This window comes from Odocoileus virginianus, chromosome 9 (assembly GCF_023699985.2).
Source record: "Odocoileus virginianus isolate 20LAN1187 ecotype Illinois chromosome 9, Ovbor_1.2, whole genome shotgun sequence".
Taxonomy (NCBI): domain Eukaryota; kingdom Metazoa; phylum Chordata; class Mammalia; order Artiodactyla; family Cervidae; genus Odocoileus; species Odocoileus virginianus.
Window position 1 is genome coordinate 20,702,961 of NC_069682.1, and position 27,506 is coordinate 20,730,466.

The 27,506-nt window shown below is 37.1% G+C and overlaps 1 protein-coding gene and 2 long non-coding RNA genes across 3 annotated transcripts in view; 1 reads left to right on the forward strand and 2 right to left on the reverse strand.

Annotated features, from left to right (window-relative positions):
- DNAJC1 (DnaJ heat shock protein family (Hsp40) member C1) overlaps nt 1-27,506 on the reverse strand; it is a 182,432-nt gene that overhangs the window by 10,699 nt on the left and 144,227 nt on the right. Inside the window, exon 9 of the mRNA XM_070472057.1 lies at nt 26,131-26,250. Within this exon, the coding sequence (XP_070328158.1) occupies nt 26,131-26,250 (120 nt within the window). The remainder of the gene's footprint in view (nt 1-26,130; nt 26,251-27,506) is intronic.
- On the reverse strand, nt 349-26,011 carry LOC139036572 (uncharacterized). Its single transcript, XR_011489387.1, has 2 exons — nt 21,596-26,011; nt 349-10,606 (listed from the first exon to the last, which is right to left on the reverse strand). It is a non-coding gene; the product is annotated as an uncharacterized lncRNA (long non-coding RNA).
- Nucleotides 20,401-26,643, forward strand: LOC139036571 (uncharacterized). The gene is made up of 3 exons (XR_011489386.1): nt 20,401-20,611; nt 24,490-24,555; nt 26,009-26,643. It is a non-coding gene; the product is annotated as an uncharacterized lncRNA (long non-coding RNA).

Sequence of the window (27,506 nt, forward strand, 5' to 3'; positions counted from 1 at the left end):
TGGGAAGATTTGTGAAGTTTTGGTATTAATTCTTCTTTAAATGTTTGGTAGAATTCAGCAGTGAAGCCATATGGGCCTGGGCTTTTCTTTGTGAATAGTTTTTTTTTTAAATTACTGATTCAGTCTCTTCAATTGTTAATAGGTCTGTTTTGCTTTTCTATTTCTTCTTTGATTCAGTTCTAGTAGTTTATGTCTTTCTAGGAATTTGTCCATTCCATTGATAGCTATTAGAGAAATAGGTATCCAGTCTCTAGGCCTACACTTCACAGTATTCCTCTACAGTCCTTTTTATTTCTATAAGTTTAGTAGTGCTGTCTCTTTCCATTTTGATTCTGTTAATTTGAGTCCTTTCTTTCTTTTTTGGTCAATCTAGTTAAGTGATTGTCAATCTTATTAATATTTTCCAAGAATCAGCTTTTGGATTCATTGACTTTTCTCTACTTTTCCAGTCTCTAGTCTATTTCACTCATTTCTGGTCTATTTTTTTTTTTCTTGTTTCTTTCCTTCTGCTTGCTTTAAGTATAGGTTGTTGTTTTCCCAGTGTTTAAAGGTGGTAGTTTAAATTATTGGTTTGAGATCTTTCTTCTTTCTTAATAAAGACATTTATACATACATTTCTATGAACTTCATTAGCTGCATTCCTTAAAACCAGGTGTACTGTGTCTTCACTTTCATTTATCTTTAAGAATTTTGATTCCCCTTGTGACTTCTTTTCTCCTCTTACTTTTGGCTGTGCCACGTGGCTTGCAGGACCCTCCCTGACCAGGGATTGAACCCAGGCCCCCAGAAGTGAAAGCTCAGGGTCCTAGCCACTGGACTGCAGGGGATTCCTGGGATTTCGTCTTTGATTAATTTGTTGTTTAGTATTCTGTGGCTTAATTTAGACATATTTATTGCTTTTCCCATTTTTCCCCTGCTACTGATTTCCAATCTCATTCCTTTGGGATCAGAGAGTATATTACTTCTGTCCTTTTAAACTTATTGAAGTTATTTGATCACCGAGCACATTGTCTTGGAATATGTTTCACATTTACTGGAAGAATGTATTTTCTGTTGTTGTTGGATAAAGTGTTATACAGATGTCTGTTAGGTCTACCTGATTTATCTTATCATTCAAATCTTACTTGTTGATCTTCTGTCTAGTTTGTTTTCTCCATTACTGAAAGAAGGGGGCACGGAAGTTTCCAACTATTATTGTTGAATCACCTGTTTCTGTTTTCATTTATCTCAGTTTTTGCTAAATGTATTTTGGTGCTGTATTAGATGCACATGCTTGTAACTTATATTTTCTTGGATTGGCCTTTTAACTATTATAAAATGTTCTTTATCTGTACAACTATTTCTTGTTTTGAAGTATATTTAATATTAGTATAGCCACTCCAGCTTTATTAAGGTTGCTATTTGCATGATATTTTTTCCTTCCTTTTTCCTTCATTTTATCTCTCTCTATGACTCTAAAGTGTATTTCCTGTAGACTACACAGGGATGAATCATGACTTTTTTTTAATCCTCTCTGAAAAACTCTCTTTTGACTGGATTATTTAATCCATTTACACTTAATGTTATTACTGATATAGTTGAATTTAACTTTTAATGTCTTTTTTTGTTCCTCTATTATTGCTTTCTTTGGCATAAGTGAATATTTTCTAATGTAGCTTTTTTTTTTTTTTTTTTTTTACTGTACTTTATTGAGTTTTTTTTTTAAGAGGTTGCTCTAGGGTTTACCATATACATCTTAACTTGTGACAGTCAGCTTCAGATTTATACTGCCTTAATTCAGGGACATACAGAAACATTACCGCTATACAGCTTTGTTCTCTTTACCCCTGCACTGTAGTCTGTCCATTATATAAACTGTATCTGCTCATGTCAGAAATCCAGCAACACTTAAAGTTACTACTTCACCTTCTGTAGTGGTTTACTCAGCCCATACAGCCTTGCTGCCACTCACATCCTTTGTGCTGTTGTTGGTAAATATATTACACAAATATTACCTTTCTATATGTTATAGGCCTGAGAATAACATGTAGCTATTATTTACAACTGCTTTCTAAATCAGTTAAGGAGAAAACATATATTTATACTGTCTTTTAAAATTACCTAATTACCTTTCCTGGTGCTCTTTTTCATGTGGATTCAAATTACCACCTGGGGTTACTTGCTTTCAGACTGAAGAACTTCAGTTTTTGTTTACATTGAAAAGTTTTTTTGCCTTTTTTTTTTTGGATAAAGTTTTGCTGGTCCGCAAGTTTTTCTTCAGTACTCTGAATATGTTATTCCACTGCATCCTGGCCTTCATGATTTATGTTGAGAAGAAGGCTGTTAATTTTACAGGGAGGGGTTTCCCTTCTAAGTCACAAGTCATTTCTTCCTTGCTGCCTTCAAAATTTTCTCCTTATTTTGACTCCCTGCATTTTTATTATGATGCATCTTTTGTTGATATTCTTGAACTTATCCTACTCAGAATTACTGAGTTTCCTGATGTATTTAGGTTAGCATTTTTCAGTAAACTTGGAAAGTTTTCAACCACACACTCTTTGGACTTTTCCCCCTCCTTTCTCTCCTGACTCCCATTATGCATATGTTGGTGTTTTTTCTGAGGCTCTGTTCACTGTTCTTTTGTTTTCCCCTCTGTCCCTCAGCTTGAATTTCTCTATTGATCTATCTTCAAGTTTGCTAATTCTTTCCTGTCAGTTTACTGTGGAGTATCTCTAGTGAATTTTTAGAATTGTAATTATTATACTTGAATCTCCCCTGGTTCTTTTATTATTTTTAAAAATAATTTCTATCTCACACATTTAAAATTGTTATTTTGAGGTCTTTTTCTGTGAAATCATATATTTGGTCACCCCCTTTTCTTTAAGTGTTTATTTATTTGGCTGTGCCAAGTCTCAGTTGCAGCATACAAGATCTTTAGTCTGTTAGTTGTGACATGTGAACTCTTAACTGCAGCATGTAGGATCTGACGTATAGTTCCCTGACCAAGGACTGACCCTGGCCCCTGCCTTGGGAGCTCGAGGGTCTCAGCCCCTGGCAGTCAGGGAGTCCCCTCTGGTTCCTCTTCCAGGGCAGTTTCTCTTGCCTCTGTTCTAATACATGGGTCATATTTTCGTCTTCAAGGCTCATTATTTTTGTTCAAAACTGAACTTTCAGATAATATATTGCAGCAATTCTGGTTAGTGATTTTCCCCTCACCACACCCTTCCCCCAATTGAGATTTGTTTTATTTGCATGTTATTTTAGTGGATGGCTAGATTATCTTAGTGAGGCCTATTGCCCTCTGCCCCTACAGCATTAGCTCTGATGCTGTTCCTCGGATAGGTGTGGTATGATGCCCAGTCATCTTGGGATGCTAGTCTAGTAGTATTTGCAGGACTCTCTTCCTCTCTTTACCTGACCACAACCAGCTGTTAAACTCCATTAATTGCTGCCTGAAGCTCTGTTTTCTACAAAATGCATGAGGGCATAAATTACTCCACAAAGAAATCAAATCAAATTGTGGTTCCTTTGAAGGGATGGTTTCTGAGGTCAATAGTTGGTATTTGTTACAACTCCAGAAAGACTCCTCCCAAAGAAGTTATTATCCATGCGCTGGTTTGAGAATACGTGGTTAGTTAACTCCTTGTACTGACAGAATTCTGAATACAGCATAGGTCTTCCTGATTTATGCTGGGGCTGCTGTTGTTCAGTCACCCAGTGTCTGACTCTTTGCAAGCCCGTGGACTGCAGCACGCTAGGCCTCCCCATCCCTCACCATCTCCCAAAGTTTGCCCAGTTTCATGTCCACTGCATCAGTGATGCCATCCAGCCATCTCCCTCTGACACCCTCTTCTCCTTCTGCCCTCAATCTTTCCCAGCATCAGGGACTTTTCCAGTGAGTTGGCTGTTCGCATCAGATGACCAAAATATTGGAGCTTCATCTTCAGCATCAGTTCTTCTGACAAGTATTCAGTGTTGATTTCCCTTAAGATTGACTGGTTTGATCTCTGTGCTGTCCAACAGACTTTCAGGAGCCTTCTCCAGCACTACAGTTTGAAGGCATCCATTCTTTGGTGTTCTGCCTTCTTTATGGTCCAGCTCTCATGGGAAAACCACAGCCTTGACTATATACATCTTTGTCTGCAGAGTAATGTCTACTTTTCAACACACTGTCTGGGTTTGTCATTGTGTTCCTGCCAAGAAGCAGTCACCTTCTGATTTCATGGCTGCAGTCACCGTCCACAGCCCAAGAAGAGGAAATCTCTCACTGCTTCCACCTTTTTCCCTTCTATTTGCTATGAAATATGGGGCCGGATGCCATGATCTTTTTTTTTTTTTAAATATTAGTTTTAAGTCAACTCTTTCACTCTCCTCTTTCACCCTCATGAAGAGGCTCTTTAGTTCCTCTTCACTTTCTGCCATTAGAGTGGTATCATCCGTATATCTGAGGTTGTTGATGTTTCTCCCACCTGTCTTGATTCCAGCTTGTAACTACTCCAGCCCAGCATTTCTGATGATGTGCTCAGCATACAGGTTAAACAGACAGGGTGACGGCAGACAGCCCTGTTGTACTCCTTTCTCAGTCCTGAACCATCAGTTGTTCCATACAGGGTTCTAACTGTTGCTTCTTGACCCCCATACAGGTTTCTCAGGAGACACGTAAGATGGTCTGGTATTCCCATCTCTTAAGAGCTTTTTTCCACAATTTGTTATGATCCACACAGTCAAAGGCTTTAGTGGGTCACGTTTTGTCAGAACTCTCCGCTATGACCCATCTGTCTTGGGTGGCCCTACACGGCATGGCTCATAGCTTCACTGAGCTGCACAAGCCCCTTTGCCACAACAAGACAGTGATCCGTGGAGGCTATGTTGAGAATGTTTTCACTATACCTAACCTACTGAACATGAGCACCAAAGCTTTTGGCCAGATGGTAAATAAACTGCCTGCAATGTAGGAGACCCGGGTTTGATCCCTGGGTCGGAAAAATCCCCTGGAAAAGGGGCATGGCAACCCACTCCAGTATTCTTGCCTGGAGAACTCAGTGGACAGAGGAGCCTGGTGGGCTACAGTCCATGGGGTCCCAAAGAATCAGACACAACTGAGCGACTAACACTCCCCTTAAACATACTCTGAACACTTACATGAGCCTAAAACTGGACAGAATCATCTAACACAAAGCCTATTTTATAATAAAGTATTTTATATCTCATGTAATTTATTGAATACTGTACTGCAAGTGGTTGTAAGTGTATCAGTTGTTTACTCATCACGTCACTGCCACTAGCCAACATCATGGAGAGTACTGTACTACATATCACCAGCCTGGGAAAAGACCAAAAGTCAAAATTTGAAGTATAGTTTCTACTGAAGGTGTATTGCTTTCGCACTATCATAAAACTGAAAAATAGTCAAGCTGAACCATTTTAAGTCGGGGACTATGCATATATCACAGTCTGGACTATCCATACCACACAAAACAAATAGCTACTATAACCTGAGTCTTTCAGATCCTCAGTTTTAAATAATGAAATGAATGGTAAATATCACTATAATCATTCTGGGGCCATACTTTTCTCCTACTTAAAAAGGCAATTTAAACATGTAAGAAAACAACTGGTCAACTTTCCAATTTTATGTGGTTCAACAATTATTTTAATATTCTATCCTCTTTGCCAAGAACATATCTCCTGGTGCCACAAAATGGTTGATCCTTTTTTCCTGAGAATTTCTCTTCAATAGTTTTTGTTGAGAACATTTAAGTTCTTACTTAGCAAATTTCAGTTATACAGTACAGTGTTATCAACTATAGTCACCATGTTCTATGTCAGATCCTCAAACCTTATTCAATTTATAGTTGAAAGTTTATACCTTTGCACCAACCTCTCCTTATCTCCCCCATCTCCTAGTCCTGGCAGCTACTTTTCTGCAATTTTTGTATGAATCTTGACTTTTGGCTGAATAATACTCCACTGTATGTGTGTGTATAAACATATTTTGTGCACACGTGCATCAGTTGAAGAACACTTTGTTTCTATACACCGGCTATTGTGAATAATGTTGCTATGAAAATGGGAGTGCAGATGTCTTTGAGATAACAATTTTGTTTCCTTTGGATATATACCCAGAAGTGGGATTGCTGGATCATATAGTAGTTCTGTTTTAAATTTCTTGAGGAACCTTCATACAGTTTTCCATAGTGGCTGTACAAGTTTACATTCTCACCAAAAGTCTACAAGAATTTTCTTTTCTCCACATCCTCACCAGCATGTTATCTCTCTTGTTTTATTCATATAACAGGTTTTGAGGTGACCTCACTGTATTTTTTATTTGCATCTCCTTGATGATTAATGATGTTGCACATCTTTTCATATTCTTGTTAGCCACATTTGCCTTTTTAAAAATGAATTATTTGGGGTTTTTTGGTATTGTATTTCTATGAGATCCTTGTATATTTTAATGTTACTCCCTTATTGGATGTATGGTTTGCAGGTATTTTCTCCCATTCCATAGGTTTCATTTTTATTTTGTTGACGGTTTCCTGTGTAGAAGCTTTTTAATTTTATGTAGTCCCACTTGTTTTTATTTTTGGTTACCTTTGCTTTTGTTGTCAAATCTAAAAAATCAACATGAAGACTAATGTCAAGGGGCTTATTCCCTACATTTTCTTCTAGTTTTATGGTTTTGGGTCTCATGTTCAAATCTGTCTATCTTGAGTTAGTTTTGTGTGTGTCTTAAGACAGAAGCCTGTCTTAATCCTTTACATGTGACTGTCCAGTTTCCCAAGACCATTTATTAAACAGACTATCCTTTTCTCATTGTATATTCTTGGCTTTGTCAAAAATTAGTTACCCATATTAATAAAAATAAACCAGTGGGTTTATTTCTGTTAATAAATATTTTTTTATTGGAGTACAGGTGCTTTACACTGTTGTCTTTCTGCTGTACAACATGAATCAGCTGTATTACATACATCCCTCCTTGCTGGACCTCGCTGTCAGCCACTGCCCACCATCCCAGCCATCTAGGTCATTGCAAAGCACTCGCCTGAGCTCCCTGTGTTATACATAGACAGTAGCTTCCCACTGGCTACCTGTTTTACATATGGCAGTATATATGTGTAAAATCCTAATCTCCCAATCTGCCCCACCCTTCCTTCCCCCACTGTGTCCACATGCTTGTTCTCTCTGTCTGTGTCTCTATTTCTGCCCTGCAGATAGGTTCATCTGTACCATTTTTCTGGATTCCACATGTATGTGTTATTATGCGATATTTGTTTTTCTCTTTCTGACTGACTTCACTCTGTATAACAAACTCTGGAGCCATCTACATCTCTGTAAATGACCCAATTTCATTCCTTTTTTATGGCTGAGTAACATTCCATTACATACATGTGCCACGTCTTCTTTATACCTTTATCTGTTGATGGACATCTAGGTTGCTTCCATCCCCTGGATATTGTAAATAGTGCTGCAGTGAACACTGTGGTACATGTGTGTTTTTGAATTATGGTTTTCTCAGGATATATGCCCAGCAGTGGGATGGCTGGGTCACATGGTAGTTCTATATTAAGTCTTTTAAAGGAGCCTCCATATTGTTCTTCATAGTGGCTGTTATCAATTTACATTCCCACTAACAGTGTAAGACGGTTCCCTTTTCTCCACACCACCCCCAGCATTTGCTTGTAGACTTTTTGATGGCCATTCTGAATAGCATGAGGTGATATGTCATTGTTCTGATTTGTATTGCTCTGACAATTAGTGATGTAGAGCATCTTTTCATGTGCCTCTTGGCCATCTGTACTTTTTTTTTTTTTTTTTTTGAGCAAATATCTATTTAGGTTTTTTGCCCATTTTTTTGATTAGGCTGTTTTAATATTGAGCTTCATGAGCTGTTTGTATATTTTGAAGATTAATCCTTTGTTAGTTGCTTCATTTGTAAATATTTTCTCCCATTCTGAGGGTTGTCTTTTCATCTTATGGTTTCCTTTGCTGTGCAGAAGCTTTTTAGTTTAATTAGGTCCCATTTGTCTATTTTCATTACTCTAGGATATGCATCACAAAAAGATCTTGCTGTGATTTTCTCAGAGTGTTTTTCCTGTGTGTTCCTCTAAGAGTTTTATATAGTGTCTGGTCTTACATTTAGGTCTTTAATCCATCTTGCGGTTTTTTGTGTGTATGGTGTTAGGGAATGTTCTAATTTCATTCTTTTAAATGTAGTTGTCCAGTTTCCCCAGCACCGCTTATTGAAGAGATTATCTTTTCTCCTTTGTATATTCTTGCCTCCTTTGTCATAGATTAGGTCACCATAGGCATAGGGTTAGGGTAGGTGTGTGGGTTTATCTTTGTGCTGTCTATCCTGTACCATTGATCTGTATTTCTGTCTTTGTGCCAGTCCCATACTCTTGAGTACTGTAGCTTGTAGTCTGAAGTCAAGGAGCCTGATTCCTCCAGCTCTGTTTTCCTTTCTCAAGATAGCTTTGATTATTAGGGATCTTTCATGTTTTTGTACTAATGTTAAAACTTTTTGTTCTAATTAGTAAACCAATGGGTTTATTTCTGGCCTCTCTATTATGTTTTTAATGCCAGTGCCATACTGTTCTGATTATTATCACTTTGCAATATAAGTTGAACTCAGAAATGTGATCCCTCCTGCTTTTTTTTTCCCCTCCAAGATTGCTTTGGCTATCTGGGATTTTTCAGACTACTTTTTCTATTTCAGTGAAAAATGCCATTAGAATTTTGAGAGGTTTTATATTGGATCTGTAGATCACTTTAGGTGGTATGGACAATTTAACAGTGTTAAATTCTTCCAATCATGAACATGGGCTTCCCAGGTGCTGCTAGTGGTAAAGTCAGGAGATGTAAGAGACACAGTTTGATCCCTGGATTAGGAAGATCTCTGGAGGAAGGCACAGCAGTCCATTCCAGTGTTCTTGCCTGGAGAATCTCAAGGACAGAGGTACCTGGTGGGCTCCAGGTCACAAAGAGTCAGACACAACTGAAGCAACTTAGCATGAAATGAATACAAAATATCTTTCCATTTATTTGTGTCTCCTTCAGTTTCTTCCCTCAATGTCTTATAGTTTTCAGTGAATGGATCTTTCATCTTCTTGGTTAAATTTATAACTAGCACTTTATTCTTTTTGATGCTCTTGTATATGGAATTGTTAATTGCTATTTTTGTTAGTTTGTTGGTTGGTATACAGAGTTACAACTAACTTTTGTATAGTGATTTTGTTGCCTATGATTTTACTGAAGTAGTTTATTAACAGTTTTTAGATGGCATCTTTAGGGTTTTCTATATGTAATATCATGTCATCTGAAAATAGAGATGACACTGGAAGTGACTTGGTTTTCACTAAATCCATTTCTCTCTGATCTAGATGACTTTGGTAACATGAGTGCCAGTTTAGTCATGAGTGTTTAGTATTACTTCACTAGCATATTCTAGAATGCATTTTCCAGTACTCATTCTGCTTTTATATCATATACAATTATATTAGATATGGTCTCTGTCTTAATGTAGATTTGTGGCTTTTTTCTAGCTTACTTTTGGGAGAAGACCTATATTCCTACATAGGTGCATATAGACAAGGCTTCTCTTCTTCCTCAGTATGAGAAAAAATAATATTGTGGGCTACTGGCTTAGGTGGGCTTTTGGATAACACTATCCACATGTGTATTAAGTTACCTGGATTGTAGAATTGTAGGTAAATGTGTTTCACCATGTTCTGATTCCAAGCAGAAAATACTTTATAATCCTGTTTCTTCATGTAGTTACACCTAAAGTTATCTTTAAATTTCTTATGAAACAGGGGCTTTATAATCAATTCTGGGATATATGGGTTTAGGCTGAAGTGAATGAAAAAAACCTAAAATAGGTTTCATTCCTTCCAGTGAAAATACTGATGAAAGTAACAGAAAATTAACAAAATGAAAATTATATTCCATAGGGTACAGTTAAGAGTCAGTGAACAGTTACATAGTGGCACATTTCTACTCAATATACAGAAGAATGTTCCAATTTTCTGAGCTATATAAAGTATATTACTCATATTTCTGGCATCCTCAGATAACTTAGAAAATAAATATTGGCTATTAGTGATAACCTCAAGTTATACGTTTCAAATTCTGGCTGACTTAGTGACATTTTAAGTATTCTAATAATAAAAATTATGTAACTGTGAGGTTCATTCCATTTAGCCCTCAAGTAAACACTGATTTGAACTGCACAGGTTTGAATCACTTTTAAGTGGCTTTTCTCCAATAAAATGTACTAAAGTACTATACAGTACACAATTGGCTGAATCTGAGGAGGCAGAACTGTGGATACAGAGGGCTGACTGCAAAGTTATATGTGGATTTTCAGCTGTGAGGGCATTGGTATGTCTGTCATGCTGTTCAAGGAGCAACTGTATTTTCATTTGGTTGTATTTAATTTTGGCCAACTTTCTGCTGAATCTATCACTCGTTATAATCAGGAACTATTGTAATTTCAAATAAAAGGGCACTCTGTTACCTGAACATAAAATAAACCACCTGAAAAATGTTTCCAACTGGTAGAAAGCAGTGCTGTTCATTCTTATTATTTCTCCAATGTCTTTAAAATTTTCTCTGGATTCTCTGTCTGGATAGAAAATACAAGAAATAATAATAGTGTTCATCTTAATCATTAAGAAAGAGGGCCTTCCATTAACTTCCTGATTACATCTACAAGTAATGTAGATGGCCCATTTACTGAGAGAATATACTACTGTCGACAGACAGTAGTATAGTTTTGCAAATATTTTTAGTCTTACCAGCAAGATATTGTAACAACCCAACATATGTTCACCCACTTTCCTCTTTTTTAATGAGGAAATTTTTAGCACAAGGAAGCAGTTTTAAATTGCATTAACACTTACTAGCATCTGCCTAAGGGTCACTCACCATCTATTGACTTGCTGTATCTCTGAGCTATACATAAGACAGAGTTAAGCAAAAAGTTCATGATAATAAAATAAATCCCCACCATAAACTATGATGCTATCACCAGACCATAGATTATACTGTGAAAAACCAGTGCCCTTCATGAATAAAACATCCATGGTATTCAAAGTGGATGTCATTGTAACTAGTAAATTGGATCTAGACTTGAAAGTGGATCTGTCCTTTTGGTAAGATATAAGGTTCTGATGAGTGAGTAGAAATTATAAACTCAGTACATTAGTAATAGAGGACACTAAATAAGATCCAGGGAAAAACAAAAGACTGGTAAATGGGAGTCTATATAGAAAATGTTTCATGTAGTCTGCAAGTATGCTTTGCTTGAATGAATCACCAAGGAGGAGGAACAGTGTTCAGTGAGAGCTTAATGAGATGCTGAATATTTCTGTGGTTCAAGTAGTCAAAGGAAAGCAACCACTTCTAGAGCTCTGTGGAATTATAGCCCCATGGATTGGCCAGTATCTTGGGACATGAAATACTTAGCTCTCAAATTTGTCTCCCTGTGACCCAGAACCTCAGAAAACCAAAATATTTCACTTTGAAGATAATATCTGATCTAGGTACAACAAACAAATAGTGCTGCCTACATACAGGGTTAAAAATAAAGTCTTTGCTAAACCAAGATGATGGTGTAGCTTAAATAAGAGTCAGACAATCTGGGTTCTAGTCCCAGGTTGCTGTTAACTAGCTTTGCGGCCTTGAACTTTCATCTCTTTCTGTAACCCACATCTGTGATGTAATTATTATGGAGATTTACAATTGTGTAATGGTTCATAATAACAAAGTATTTTCATAATGCTTTCATATGTCACCCCCCAGCTGCCCTGTGAAATTCAGATGATAGACAAGGAAACTGAAGCTCAGAGTGATATGGGGAGAATCACACAGCCCATAAATGGTGGTGGTAGGACACCAAAGCCAGGTTTTCTTTTAAATTCTGTTCTCTTCCCACTTCTTTATCCATAAAAGAGTGCACTAATGATTTCTTTTTAGATCAAATATTCTGTGATTTACTAGATATGACATGATTTATTTACTTTATGGCCACACCATGTAGCTTGTGGAATCTTAGTTCCCCAACCAGGGACTGAACTTGGGCCCTCTGCAGTGAGAGTGCAGAGTTCTAACCACTGGACCAAGAGGGAATTCCCTAGATGTGATATTCTTTTTTTTTTTTTTTCCCCCATTTATTTTTACTAGCTGGAGGCTAAATACTTTACATCATTGCAGTGGTTTTTGTCATACATTGAAATGAATTAGCCATGGATTTACATGTATTCCCCATCCTGATCCCCCCTCCCGCCTCTCTCTCCATCCCATCCTTCTGGGTCTTCCCAGTGCACCAGCCCTGAGCACTGGTGTCATGCGTCCAACCTGAGCTGGTGATCTGTTTCACCCTTGATAGTATACTTGTTTCAATGCTGTTCTCTCTGAACATCCCACCCTCGCCTTCTCCCACAGAGTCTAAAAGTCTGTTCTGTACATCTGTGTCTCTTTCTCTGTTTTGCATATAGGGTTATCATTACCATCTTTCTAAATTCCATATATATGCGTTAGTATACTGTATTGGTCTTTATCTTTCTGGCTTACTTCACTCTGTATAAAGTTTCATCCATCTCATTAGAACTGATTCAAATGAATTCTTTTTAATGACTGAGTAATATTCCATGGTGTATATGTACCACAGCTTCCTTATCCATTCGTCTGCTGTTGGGCATCTAGGTTGCTTCCATGTCCTGGCAATTATAAACAGTGCTGAGATGAACACTGGGGTGCATGTGTCTCTTTCAGATCTGGTTTCCTCAGTGTATATGCCCAGAAGTGGGATTGCTGGGTCATATGGCAGTTCTAATTCCAGTTTTTTAAGAAATCTCCACACTGTTCTCCATAGTGGCTGTACTAGTTTGCATTCCCACCAAGAGTGTAAGAGGGTTCCCTTTTCTCCACACCCTCTCCAGCACTTATTGCTTGTAGACTTTTGGATAGCAGCCATCCTGACTGGTGTGTAATGGTACCTCATTGAGGTTTTGATTTGCATTTCTCTGATTATGAGTGATGTTGAGCATCTTTTCATGTGTTTGTTAGCCATCTGTATGTCTTCTTTGCAGAAATGTCTGTTTAGATCTTTGGCCTATTTTTTGATTGGGTCATTTATTTTTCTGGAATTGAGCTGGAGGAGTTGCTTGTATATTTTTGAGATTAATCCATTGTCCGTTTCTTCATTTGCTATTATTTTCTCCCATTCTGAAGGCTGTCTTTTCACCTTGCTTATAGTTTCCTTTGTTGTGCAAAAGTTTTCAAGTTTCATTAGGCCCCATTTGTTTATTTTTACTTTTATTTCCAATATTCTGGGAGGTGGGTCATAGAGGATCTTGCTGTGATTTATGTTGGAGAGTGTTTTGCCTATGTTCTCCTCTAGGAGTTATATAGTTTCTGGTCTTACATTTAGATCTTTCATCCATTTTGAGTTTATTTTTGTGTATGGTGTTAGAAAGTGTTCTAGTTTCATTATTTTACAATGGTTGACCAGTTTTCCCAAGCACCACTTGTTAAAGAGGTTGTCTTTTTTCTATTGTATATTCTTGCCTCCTTTGTTGAAGATAAGGTGTCCATAGGTACATGGATTTATCTCTGGGCTTTCTATTTTGTTACATTGATCTATATTTCTGTCTTTGTGCCAGTACCATACTGTCTTGATGACTGTGGCTTTGTAGTAGAGCCTGAAGTCAGGCAGGTTGATTCCTCCAGTTCCATTCTTTTTTCTCGAGATTGCTTTGGCTAGCCGAGGTTTTTTGTATTTCCATACAAATTGCGAAATTATTTGTTCTAGTTCTGTGAAGAATACTGTTGGCAGCTTGATAGGGATTGCACTGAATCTATAGATTGCTTTGGGTAAGTTTAGTCATTTTCACAATATTGATTCTTCCAATCCATGAACACGGTATATTTCTCCATCTATTTATGTCCTCTTTGATTTCTTTCATCAGTGTTTCATAGTTTTCTATGTATAGGTCTTCTGTTTCTTTAGGTAGATATACTCCTAAGTATTTTATTCTTTTTGTTGCAATGGTGAATGGTATTGTTTCCTTAATTTCTCTTTCTGTTTTCTCATTGTTAGTGTATAGGAATGCAAGGGATTTCTCTGTGTTAATTTTACATCCTGCAACTTTACTATATTCATTGATTAGCTCTAATAATTTTCTGGTAGAGTCTTTAGGGTTTTCTATGTAGAGGATCATGTCATCTGCAAACAGTGAAAGTTTCACTTCTTCTTTTCCTATCTGGATTCCTTTTATTTCTTTTTCTGCTCTGATTGCTGTGGCCAAAACTTTCAAAACTATGTTGAATAGTAGTGGTGAGAGTGGGCACCCTTGTCTTGTTCCTAGTTTTAGGGGAAATGCTTTCATTTTTTCACCATTGAGGATAATGTTTGCTGTGGATTTGTCATATATAGCTTTTATTATGTTGACGTATGTTCCTTCTATTCCTGTTTTCTGGAGTTTTTATCATAAATGGATGTTGAATTTTGTCAAAGGCTTTTTCTGCATCTATTGAGAGAATCATATGGTTTTTATCTTTCAATTTGTTAATGTGGTGTATTACATTGATTGATTTGCGGATATTAAAGAATCCTTGCATTCCTGGGATAAAGCCCACTTGGTCATGATGTATGATCTTTTTAATATGTTGTTGGATTCTGTTTGCTAGAATTTTGTTAAGGATTTTTGCATCTATGTTCATCAGTGATATTGGCCTGTAGTTTTCTTTTTTTGTGGCATCTTTGTCTGGTTTTGGAATTAGGGTGATGGTGGCCTCATAGAATGAGTTTGGAAGTCTACCTTCTTCTGCAATTTTCTGGAAGAGTTTGAGTAAGATAGGTGTTAGCTCTTCTCTAAATTTTCGGTAGAATTCAGCTGTGAAGCCATCTGGTCCTGGGCTTTTGTTAGATGTGATATTCTTAATGAAATAGCTTTCATTTCAGTTGAATCACCAAAGATTTATTAAGTATTGCCTTGGCCTGTCACTGTACTGAGAACAGTGGTGTACATATAACAGTGATCCCCTAGCTTTTTGACCCCAGAGACAGGTTTTGTGGAAGACAATATTTCTGTTGGATGGGTTGGGGGGATGGTTTTGGGATGGTTTAAGTGCATTACATTTATTGTACACTTTATTACTATTACATCAGCTTACCCTCAGATTATCAGGCTTTAGATCCAGGAGACTGGGGACTCCTGATATAAAAGGTCTAGTGTTATCCACCTCAAGGAGCTTCCAATGTGGTTACTGCTTGCATACTTGTTGACAGATTTCAAATTAACTAGGAGTATTGCTTATAAGGAAGAAAATCATTGTTCATTGCTTTAAAAGTTTTTTACTTCAAAATCAGTGTTCGCTAAAGTAAGGAAAGTGTTTGTGATTTGTGTTAGTCGCTCAGTCGTGCCTGACTCTTTGCGACCCAATGGACTGCAGACCACCAGGCTCCTCTGTCCATGAGATTTTCCAGGCAAGGATACTGGAGTGGGTTGCCGTTTCCTTCTCCAGGGGATCTTCCCAACCCAGGGATCAAACCCTGGTCTCCTGCACTGCAGGCAGTTTCAAGTAAGGAAAAGAGCGATCAAAAACAGGCTTACGTATTGACAGTGTGGGAGTTTGGCCTCACCTCTCAAGAAAGCCAGTTCTGCACTGCTTTCCCTGAGTTACTGCCAATCACCAACTAGGTGAATTTAGTAGATTCAAGCCCTTTGTACTTTGATTTCCCCGGTGTGTATCAGAGACACCTGTGGGTGATACCTGTCACCCTGCTGAAGTGTATGCAGGCTGGTAAATACCTTGTTCATCTCCCTCCATTATTCTGTTGCCCCATCTTAAGCTGTATCCTCTGTGGAGGAAGACCCAGATGAAATAAGGACCAAATGAAAGGAGGACAGGGGTCTGACAGTAATTATTCCTTTGCTAGAACAATCAAATCAGCCTTCAAGGCCCTTTGACAGGGAAATACAGACAGCAAACATATTAATAGATGGCTCTAGAAATCCTCTAGTAAAGCTGTCTTTGTTGCGGCGGTGGTCTGGAAAGTATTTCAATAGAGGCTGAAGGTTCCTACTACCTTCCTGACCTAGGGATTCGCTGCCAGTACCTTACTGTTTTGATTACTGTGGCTTTATAACATTTTGAAAATAGGACATGTGATGTCTCCAAACTTTGTTCTCTCTCAACATTGTTTTGGCTACTTGGGATCTGTTGTGGTTCCATACGAATTTTAGGACTGTTTTTCTAGTTCTGTAAATTAATAAAGCTTTTATAATAAAAATTAAGAAGAAGGAGGTAGACCTATATATATATATTGACATGGAAAGATACTAAAAGTAAAATCTTTTGTTTTTAAATTTCTAAGTGTTTTTAAAATGAAGTTAATACTTATACATAACTTTAAAAAAGCAGTTTACAACAAGGGCTTTTGATCGAAAACCATGTACCCTACACTCAAGAGGCATGCATTTTTGTCCAGTTCTTTAAAAAAATTTTTTTCTGAGCACTGTTTTTTTAACCATTAAAAAAATTGAATTATAGTACGTTTACAATGTTGTGTTGGTTTTGGGTGTACAGCAAAGTGACCCAGTTATATATATATATATATATATATATATATATATATATATATATATACATATTTTTTTCAGATTCCTTTCCATTATAGATTACAAGATATTAAATATCATTCCCTGTGCTATTCAGTAGGTCTTTATTTATTTTATACATAATTGTTTGTTAATCCCAAGCTCCTAATTTATCCCCCTCCCTCACTATTCCCTTTGGTAACCATGTGTTTGTTATCTATGTCTATGAGTCTATTTGTTTTGTAAAGAAGTTCATTTACACAATTTTTTAAGATTCCACATATAAGTGATATCATATGATATTTGTCTGACTTCACTCAATATGCTAATGTCTAGGTTCACCTATGTTTTTGCAAATGGCATTATTTGTCATTTTTTATGGCTGAGTAATAGTCCATTTGTGTACACATATCATATCTTTATTCATCTGTAAATGGACACTTAGACTGATTCTATGTCTTGGCTATCATAAATAGAGCTGCTATACAGTGGCAGTTTTCACCATGAGATAGCATGGGTAAAATAGCACCTTCAGGTGAGTTACAATGCTTTATTTCTTTTACCAGCTACCTATCACTGAATAAGAAATCACCCTAGAAATTATCTTAAAACAATAAATATTATTATTTTTAAAAACTGAATTTAAAAAAATAGTGCTGCTATGAACATTGGGATGCATGTATCTTTTCGAACTATAGTTTTTTGTCTCTTCTGGATATATGGCCAGGAGTGGGACTGCAGGGTCATATGGCAGTTCTATTTTTAATTTTTTAAGGAACTGCCATACTGTTCTCAAAGAAGAAGTTGTTCATCTCACAAAGAAGAACTAAAGAGACTTGATGAAAGTGAAAGAGGAGAGTGAAAGTGTAGGCTTAAAACTCAACATTCAGAAAACTAAGATCATGGCATCCAGTCCCATCACTTCATGGCAAATAGATGGGGGAACAGTGAGAGACTTTATTTTCTTGGGCTCCAAAATCACTGCAGATGGTGACTGCAGCCATGAAATTAAAAGACGCTTGTTCCTTGGAAGAAAAGGTATGACAGACCTGGACAGCATATTCAAAAGCAGAGACATTACTTTGCCAACAAAGGTCTGTCTAGTCAAAGCTGTGGTTTTTCCAGTAGTCATGTATGGATGTGAAAGTTGAACTGTAAAGAAAGCTGAGCACTGAAGAATTGATGTTTTTGAACTGTGAGGTTGGAGAAGACTCTTGAGAGTCCCTTGGACTGCAAGGAGATCCAACCAGTCCATCCTAAAGGAGATCAGTCCTGAATATTCATTGGAAGGACTGAAGCTGAAACTCCAATATTTTGGCCACCTGATGCAAAGAACTGACTCATTTGAAAAGACCCTGATGCTGGGAAAGATTGAAGGTGGGAGGAGAAAGGGACGACAGAGGATGAGATGGTTGGATGGCATCACCGACTCGATGGACATGAGTTTGAGGAAACTCCGGGAGTTGGTGATGAACAGGGAGGCCGTGGTGTCCACGGGGTCACAAAGAGTTGGACATGATTGAGCAACTGAACTGATACTGTTCTCCCTACTGCTGCTGCTAAGTCGCTTCAGTCGTGTCCGACTCTGTGCAACCCCATAGACAGCAGCCCACCAGGCTCCACCGTCCCTGCGATTCTCTGGGCAAGAACACTGGGCAAGAACATTTCCTTCTCCAGTGCATGAAAGTGAAGTCACTCAGTCACATCTGACTCTAAGCAACCCCATGGACTGCAGCCCACCAGGCTCCTCGGTCCGTGGGATTTTCCAGGCAAGAGTACTGGAGTGGGGTGCCACTGCCTTCTCCAACTGTTCTCCCTAGTGGCTGTATAAATTTACATTCCCACCAACAGTGCAAGAGGGGTCCCTCTTCTTCACACCCTCTCCAGAATTATTTATAGACTTTTTAATGATGACTATTCTGACTGGTGTGAGGTGATACCTCCTTGTAGTTCTGATTCGCATTTCTCTAATAGTGATACTGAGCATCTTTTCATGTGCCTATTGGCCATCTGTATGTTCACAGTACTGGTTACAAGTATACATACCCAACTAACATGCTTATTCAACCTGTATTTCCCACCTCTACCAATAACCCCTGGTCCAAACTACCACTGTCTCTTGTGAGGACAACTGAAATAACCTCTTGCTTGGCCTACTTTCCTGCTCCCACAGTTGCCCTGCCACAGCATCTTCTCCATTTAGATCTTGCACTCTTTTGCTCAAACCTTTCCTGTCTCAGAGTAAAATTCAAAATTTTTACCTTAACTACTGAGGTCCTGCATGGTCCTCCACTACCTTTTGGCCTCATCTTCTCTAAACCCCTCCTGCTCAGCCACACTGCCCTCCTTGCTGGGCTCTGCATGCTCCTGCAAACACTGTTTCTTCTACCTGGAGCACTCTTTCTCACACAACCTCACTCCCTCAGTTGCTTTGTGTCTCTGCTCAAATATTACCTCTGAGAGAGGACTTTCCTCAGAATTTCACTTGAACTTCTTACTCTGCTTTTTCTTCATGGACTTTGTCACTATCTACAGTTTCTCTTTTACTCCATATGTTCAGTTTCTTTCCGTCATGCTTCCCTACCATTCTTTAGGCAACTATCTCTGTCTGTACGGTTGTGGCTGTTGCTGGTCCAGTCCTGGAAGGGAAAGGGAGGAAGAGCTCCCAGGAACACAGGTTCCTTTACTCACGTTCCTCTGAGAAGAAACTGGTGCCTGAGCCACTGCAGAGCTTAGAGCGCTGCCAAGCGCAGCGTTTCTGGGCAAATGTGGGCCTGCCTTCTCCATTACTAGACAAGGAGAGGACATACTTGATGGACAGCTTGTGATCGTCTTCCACAATTGATTTAAAAAATTGAAAAACCATTTATAAAATATGTAAGATCTCACATTACCAGATTGCAGTTAACAGTACTCACTATAAAGACAAGTACTGCACTGTGATCATGTTTCTTGTGTCATTAAAATTATTAGTGAGTAATAATATAATTATTTAATTTTAGTAATTAAATAGTTGATAATTATTAGAGAATATTATCACTATCAGGTTCTTCTGCTGTTTCTATCATTCCGTTTGTTAGTACACAAGCAGACACTGGTTTTTTAAGTTGCAGGCTTGTGGCTACTCTGTGCACCTGTGGCTACTTACTCCACTCAGGAAGGTTTATGGGCACCGTTTTCCCAGTAGCATCTGCTCATTTTGTGTCTCCGTGCCACATTTTGGTAATTTTCACAATATTTCAAACAATTTCATTATTATATTTGTTGTGGTGATCTTTGATGTTACTACTGTAGAAAAGATTATGACTCACTGAAGGCTCAGATGATAGTTTTCATTTTTTAGCAATAAATTATTTTTAGTTAAGGTATGTGTATTTTTTGGATATACTACTATTGCACAGTTAACAGACAACAATATAATGTAAACATAACTTTTACGTGCATTGGAAAACCAGAAAATTTGTACGGGTCACTTTACTGTGATATTTGCTTTAATCTGGTGGCCTGAAATTGACTCTGAGATATGGCTGAACTTAAATCTGGACTGTGGTTTTCTGTTTGTGGAGTTTCTAGTTGCTTTTTGTTCACATATATGAATTTCTGCAGCTGCTCTCACAGTCTTTTGTTCTTTGGATCCAACATGGACTTCCTGCGCTCTTCACCCAGCCCTATCACTGTAGGGACTCAGGATTTCTATTCACTAGGCTTGGTCCACTTTTTCGAGGGTTCCGTGTCTTCCTCTGTATTGACTTATCCCTAACTTCCTGGAGTGCCACCTCAGGAAGCTTTCCAGAACGGGCAGAGCCCTCACCCTCTGCATTTACCGGCGGAACTGCTCTGTCCTAGACTCAGGACCGCTTCCGCGTGAGGGGGGCCGCCGTTCACCGGCCTCTCGGCGTCCGTGCCGCCAAGTGCTCCGCTGTCACTGAACTGCTTTAATGTGGAGAGTTTTCCCCTGAGAAGCTTTAAAGGGCTCCTTAGGGGGGGGTCTCAGTGTTCCTGAAGCTCCCCCGGATCTTTTCCAGGTATTCTAGCCCACTTTAGAAGGCTCTCACAAGTTGGTCTCAGGTGTTTGTTCGTTCCTTCATCCTGGAGAACTTCTTTGTCTCTTGTATTGAGTAATGCCCTCATGTCTGTTTTCTGCGTCTCTCTCACCGGAACTCCTTTTAATCAGACTTTGAGCTTTTGGACTGATTCCATGTATTTCTTCTCTTTTCTATAGTGTTTTAAAATTGTCTTTTTCTTCTGCTCTCAAGGGGATTTTCCTGATGACGGCTTTCAGCCATTCTGCTTCATTTATTTGGATGCTTATTTTGTTCACAGCACACTTCTGTTTCTCTCGACCTTTTAGATGTTAGAAGGCAGGTATAACCCTACTTAAAGATATCCAATTAACAAAACACTAACAATTCTTTTAGTGTAATAAAAAGTACTGTAATAATTTTACTGTGATACATAAATGTAAGAATCCTAAATAACAAATCAAATTCAGTTTATTAAAATAACATGACCAAGTAAAGTTTATCTTGGAAATACAAAGGGGGACCTTGGTAATATATTCATCCTTACTAGGTCATATGAGAAAAGTTATATGATCATGTCAAGGGATGTTAAAAAAACTATTGTTAAAATTTCACTTCTATTCCTGAACATAACTGTAATAAAATTTTATTATACAGTTCTAATTAGAACTGTAAGAATTAAAGTGAAGAAAATTTCCCTAGCATAATAATGTATTTCTCATATCAGACTGATACTAGACTTGATCAGACATTGGGTTTTCTTACTAAAATGTTGAGCAAAAAAGTCTAATCACTGTTATTTGCAATATAATATTTCTTTGGAATTGTTAGCTAATACATTCAAAGATAACAAAAGATAAAATGGCAAAGCTTCTGCAGAAGGTAAGATTATACTTAAATTGTAATGAATTAACACAAACTCCATTCAAAATGAGGCCAATAAGGAGGTAAGTTACAGAAATAAGTGCACTAGCACTTTTCACTTACTTGATGAGCAGTGATGAAAAAAAAAATTTTGTTTATGAGACTATGAGAAAGTGTCCTCTCTCACACCACCAGGGACATTGTATATTGTTACAGCTTCTCTGGAGGCCAATTTTAGAGTCACCAAAGGTTCTAAAAACATCCATATTCTTGAATCAAGCAGCTCTATTCCTAGGCATACACGCTAAGGAAATATATAAATGGAAAGATGAATGAATTAAAAAAAAAAAAGACATCCCAATAAAATTGCAAAAAAAGAAAAACTTAAGTGACAGTCAGTTGGGTGCTCCTTAATTATATTGAGACAACATGGGAGTGTGTATGTGTTTAGAACAATGACGTGGATCTTTGCTGTCATGGAAGTCTAAGCCTGTGTTTCATAGCAAAGTGAAAAGGGCAGAATACAAACTAATACTGTTAAAATTATGTAGTTGTATGCCTGTATAAGAAGACTGAAGTCTGGAATGACATATAACAGATGTGTGTGAGAGAAAGATTTGGTAGCACATTATTATCTGTTACTATCAGATTGAAAATTTATTAGACTAGCTAGTGACTCATCTAGCAAGAAGAATGGAATAAAGGACCCATTCCTTTCTAAAATTTAATATCTTTAAGGGTTGAGAGGGGGAGGGAGGGAGGAAGAGGAACACAGACAAGGCTGGTCATCAAGAGAACTTTTCACATACTTTATATGCGCAATGATGAGAAACAAAAAATGTTCTGTGTTTATGAGACTACGAGGACCTTTACAACTTGTCTAGTAGTAGTTTGACTCTAAAAGTAACAGCAATAACATGTTTGCCAAAGTATGAGTTAAATTACTAAATTCTACTCTGGATAAATACATGGAAAGTTATTTGTTAAATTTGTTAAAAAATCAATGCAAAGTATATTTTAACTGAGATACATCTAAACTGAAACACCTACTTTGGAAGCCCTTATTATAGATGAAATATTTTAAATGTTAATATATGCCTTTAGCATTATATATATATACACTATATACTTAGTTCACTGATAAAAGTCTTATTTTCTATTGAATAAGTCACTTATATATTATGACAGTTGTTTCAAAAAATGTAAGTTCCCCCAACAAGTATCTTCTCTCTAGTTGTGGCTATAGAAAATAAAATCAGGAATTTTATTATACTCTCTCTTTTTCACCTGCATATGGGAGAGTTATCTAACTACACAACTCTCATATTGGCACTAAGCTAATTACTAAAGTCTGTTTAAATCTATCTACCTATCTTTTATTTTTACCTATCTTTTGTTTTGCTGCCTACCTGGGCCTTTTCCAAGCTGGCAGAAAATCTCCAATCGGTCTGTTATCACAACCAGAATGCAAGAGATTATGATTATGGAGAGAAGCAGAATCAGTTTACATCCTTTTCAGGCAAGAGAAAAAGATACTACTACACAAGCAAGAAATCTGAGGCTCCCTGACCTTAATTTAAAAAACCTGCAGCTAATAATCACATTAAAATTGGTTTTACATGCCAGACAGTTTTTTGTTTCCTCTGTTGTTTTTACAATTTGAGTGTCCTTTGTGGTTACCAGAATTATTTGCTGAAAGGCATATATTAATATTTAAAATATTTCATCTGTAATAAGGTTAAGTCTTATAGTTTAGGTATATTTGAGTTAAAATATATTTTGTATTTTTTTAATAAAGCTAGTAACATTCCTTGTATTTATCCAGATTAGAACCTAGCAATTTAACTAGTAATTATGACAATACTGAAAACTCCTTAATTGAGGAGCAAAATGAGTTTTTCATTGTAATCTGTCAACTCAAATAAAGAACACATACATTCCACCATGGATACACTCTAACCCCTCCCTAAAAAAGGTCAATTGTTTCTTGAAGGACAGAGAGCTCTGCCTGAAGTTACACATTTAGCAAGAAAACAGGTCAAAGAACAGAGGTGCAGAGCTGAAGAGAACTGGTACAGGTGATCTGGTCAGTATGCAGAGGCTCCAGTGACAGCAAAACTGGGTTTCTTTTCAACAGTCGAATACTTAATGAAAACAAATCTAATTAACACCATAAGGCAAAATAAGTGATCTTCTAAAGGGTGGTTAGCTTTCACTTAACAGTCTACTAAAGGAACTGTATTAGCCAGACCCATTTCAGCTGTTCCGGTATAACTTGCTGTTCCACTAAATAAGTTGTCTTCAGACACTTCCCTTTTAGAGAGAGAGTGGCTTACAGCTTGTGTGTATGTTGCTGAAATGAAACGTTCAATCCAGCTATGGAGATGATGCTCACAGAATGAAAATACAATATGGGTCTATATATGTGTATACTAAGAGAAAAGTTACCATGGTACTTTCGGTGCCCCAAAAGTTTAGGCTTTCTAAGTATTTATTTCCAAGATACTTTTGGTATTATGAAAATACAACTAAATACTTGGGAAAAAAAATCTCACAGTCATGTTTGCTCCTTCCATGATATAAGTAAAAAATATCTATTAATATTATAGCCATGGAATCATTCTCCCTTGGGTAAGCCTAAAAGAAAAAAAATTATGGGATGAATTTGCAAAAGTGTGAAAAGATGTCTTTATCTACACCAAGGCTACTCTTTACAGTTCCCTTGATTTTCTAGATCTATGATACTAAACAGCCATTCCAAGGCTCTGTTGGTTACATGTCATGTATATTAGCATCTCCCAGAGGAAGGAAATGGCAACCCACTCCAGTATTCTTGCCTAAAAAATTCCATGGACAGAGGAGCCTGGCAGGCGTAGTGTCTCAAAAAAGTTGGACATGACTTAGTGACTAAGCAACAACAATATTAACGTTTAAACTTTCATCTCTCTCCTCTTGAGAATAAAGGCTAAGATTTTAATGACAATACATTAAAATACTGCTCTACTTTTTATCTGCAGTTGGGCACTATTAAAAGTTAAAGGCAGTTCTCTCTTCAAAGGAGACACTTATCAGCCAATTGAACTGTAAGTTTTGGGGCCCTTTTAAACCAATGCCTGTTTTATAACTCTAAAAGTATTTTAGCAGCTTTTAATAACAGTAGTTATATAGAGGATCATAGTACTTAAAACATCAGTAACCATGGAACATCTTTAATCTGGTCAGATTACTGATAAGGCAAAGGCATTATTAACATCTTTACAAACAACCTTACAACAAGATAATAAAATGCATATTCCCTAACATTCTTAGCTGAAGAGAAAAGCCATAAGGTTACCTTTTCTAGTCACTTAAGATAACTGGTCTTATCTTGAAAAAAGCAAAAAAACAAAAAACCCCCAAAAGTTATAAAGATAAAATCAAGGGCTGACTTACCACATGATCAGACTTTAACTCTTAAAATAATTAAAACATCTCATGAAAAATTTTAAGTCTTTTAAATGTGATTTTAAAAACACCTACTATATGGTAGTGAAAACAATATACAATTTGAAATTCTCAAGGCAGCTCCTGTCCAAATAAAAAATGACAAGCAATGTTTTGTTTCTGAATTAAAAAGTGGAAAAGTTTACTGTGAAAAATAACATTTATGCAACAGGTGGGTTTTTGTTTTTGTTTTTTTGGTAGTTGTGCTTATTAATCATTTTGCAGGGTTATAAAATTGTTCACTATCAAAAAAAGACCCAAAAGTATAGTAACAGAATTGAACATGAGAAATATGAATCTTTGATTTCAGTAACTCCTTCAATATTTTAGATCTGTAATTTTGAAGTAAATTTAGTAAAGAATATTTAGTCATTTATGAAAATAAGGATCATATTGATGAAAATAAAGATGTCTCCATTTCAAATTAAACATTTACTGAATATTTAGTACATACCTGGTGCTGTAGTGGGTACTTCTGTAAGATTCTCTGCCCTAAATTTCCAGTGTTAAACTTTCCAGATAAACATTGGTCTTTTAAATGGTAGGTATAACTAATCATATAATTAAATTATATAGGATTATATATTATTTGTATTTAGAGCATATATAAACAATTATTTTACATATAATTACAAAGTTATATGCATGTAAATTTTTTTGTTAACTTGTGAAAATGAATTGTAGGTATCATCCTTTAAATAAAAACATAATTGGAATATTGCTTATTTAACTAATGCAAACCACCAGTCTACCTATAGCAGTGTGTACTTCAATGTTAAGAAGATCCAGCTGAAATATAACTAATTCTGATCAGAGAACTAGTGGATTAGCCAAATATTCATTTGGATTTTTCCATAACATCTTACGAACTTTTGGGCTAATCCAATATTTTTTCCCATAGCTAAAGGGGTCACTCTAAACATAAAAGCTAGCGTTGTTTTTCTGTGATTAGGTCATAGTAGCTTAAGTCTCCCAACACTAGAATTCCTAATGTAGACCAGGGGACCGGCTGACATCTACTTCTTGCCTATTTCGTTAATTGTTTACTTCCAGGTCCTAAAAGGATTGGAGCCTTTCTCCAGAGATCGTGTTGGATGTGTCTATGTCTGCCTTCTACCTAGGTGGCACTTTGTGGTTTGTCACTCTCCACACAATGCAAATCTGAATGAACTCACATCTGTCACGGATCGACCCAATTCGTGGGCAATCTTTTCCCATCGACCTGGGGTCCCTCCTGGGAACTTCACCATACTTCTTGTCAGCTGGCTGAGGTCCTCTTCTGTCCATTCAGGTGCCTGCAGAACATTAAAGAACAACAACACTTGCTAAAACATTTAATAAGCCTGTGAAAGTATTAGCATCATGCTGTCTGCAAAAATAACAATGTTAAAATGTATCTAATAGTTTGAATTGCATAGTCTGAGTTGCGTATTTAAGGTTATGTTTGTTAGTATGAACATCGTTAGAATGTTCCCATATATACCAAATAATGAAGAAGCAGTATTGTGAACCCAAGCTCTTAAAGACATTAAAAAAGAAAAGAAAGACAGTCGTTTGGAAGTGCATTGTGTGTCACAGATACCTCATGTGAGGTTCCTGTAGAAGGTCTCGAAGTTTTTAATAAGTTTTTTGCTTTTTTAATGTAAATGAAAATGTGAACAAATAAATGTACTAATTCCAAATCAGAACTGAGACAGAATTTTTTATTCATTCTATGTAACAGTAAGTCTAAAAATCATGTTGTTTTCAAGAAGTTTAATTTAGCCAGTGCTAGCATTTCATAAAACTTGAGAACAGAAATAGAAACTCCTGCAACCAAGACTTAAACCATCTGATACATGCAAAGAAAGCAACACTTCCTTTTTGAGACGGTAAACAGCTTCTTAAAAGTTGGTCAAATGGGTAAATGAATATTAAAATACCTTAAAGATATAAAAATCTTATTTGCAAAAGCCAAAATTATAAGTGTACATATTTTCTGCATTTTATTGAGCATTACCACTTGGTGAGAGCCAAAGCTGAGAAAAGCAAAAGAGAGCATCATCAAATAACAGATAATGGCATTACAATTATTTTACAGCACTGGTTCCTACCAGAGGCAGTAGCCATGTTGGTGTTATACTAGACTCTAAGAGTCAGCAGAGAGATGGAGGAAGCCACCTTATTTTCCTTTAATTAAAAAGACAGAAGGAAGGAAGGAAACCTTTGAGACAAATACCTTTTCTAATCACCATTTCCGATAATGAACAGGCATACATCAGGCCGTTTGCATTACAGAACCATCAGCAGAGAAGAACAGTCGGAGGTGAGTGACCCCAGGGACTATCTCTGCAGCCCCAGCACAGCGTCTCCCTGACACTAATCCTCCCTGTCATTCTCCCACTGCGCTCTAACCACACTGACATCCGCCCGCCTCACTGCAAGCCTAACGGGCCCTTCCTGACTTCTTACTGTCTCCCCCAATCAATGGTTCAAGCGTGCTCTTTTCACCATGTCCAAATGGCAGCTTCACTCAGAATCAAAGTGCGCTGCCCCTGTTAAAGGGCTTTCC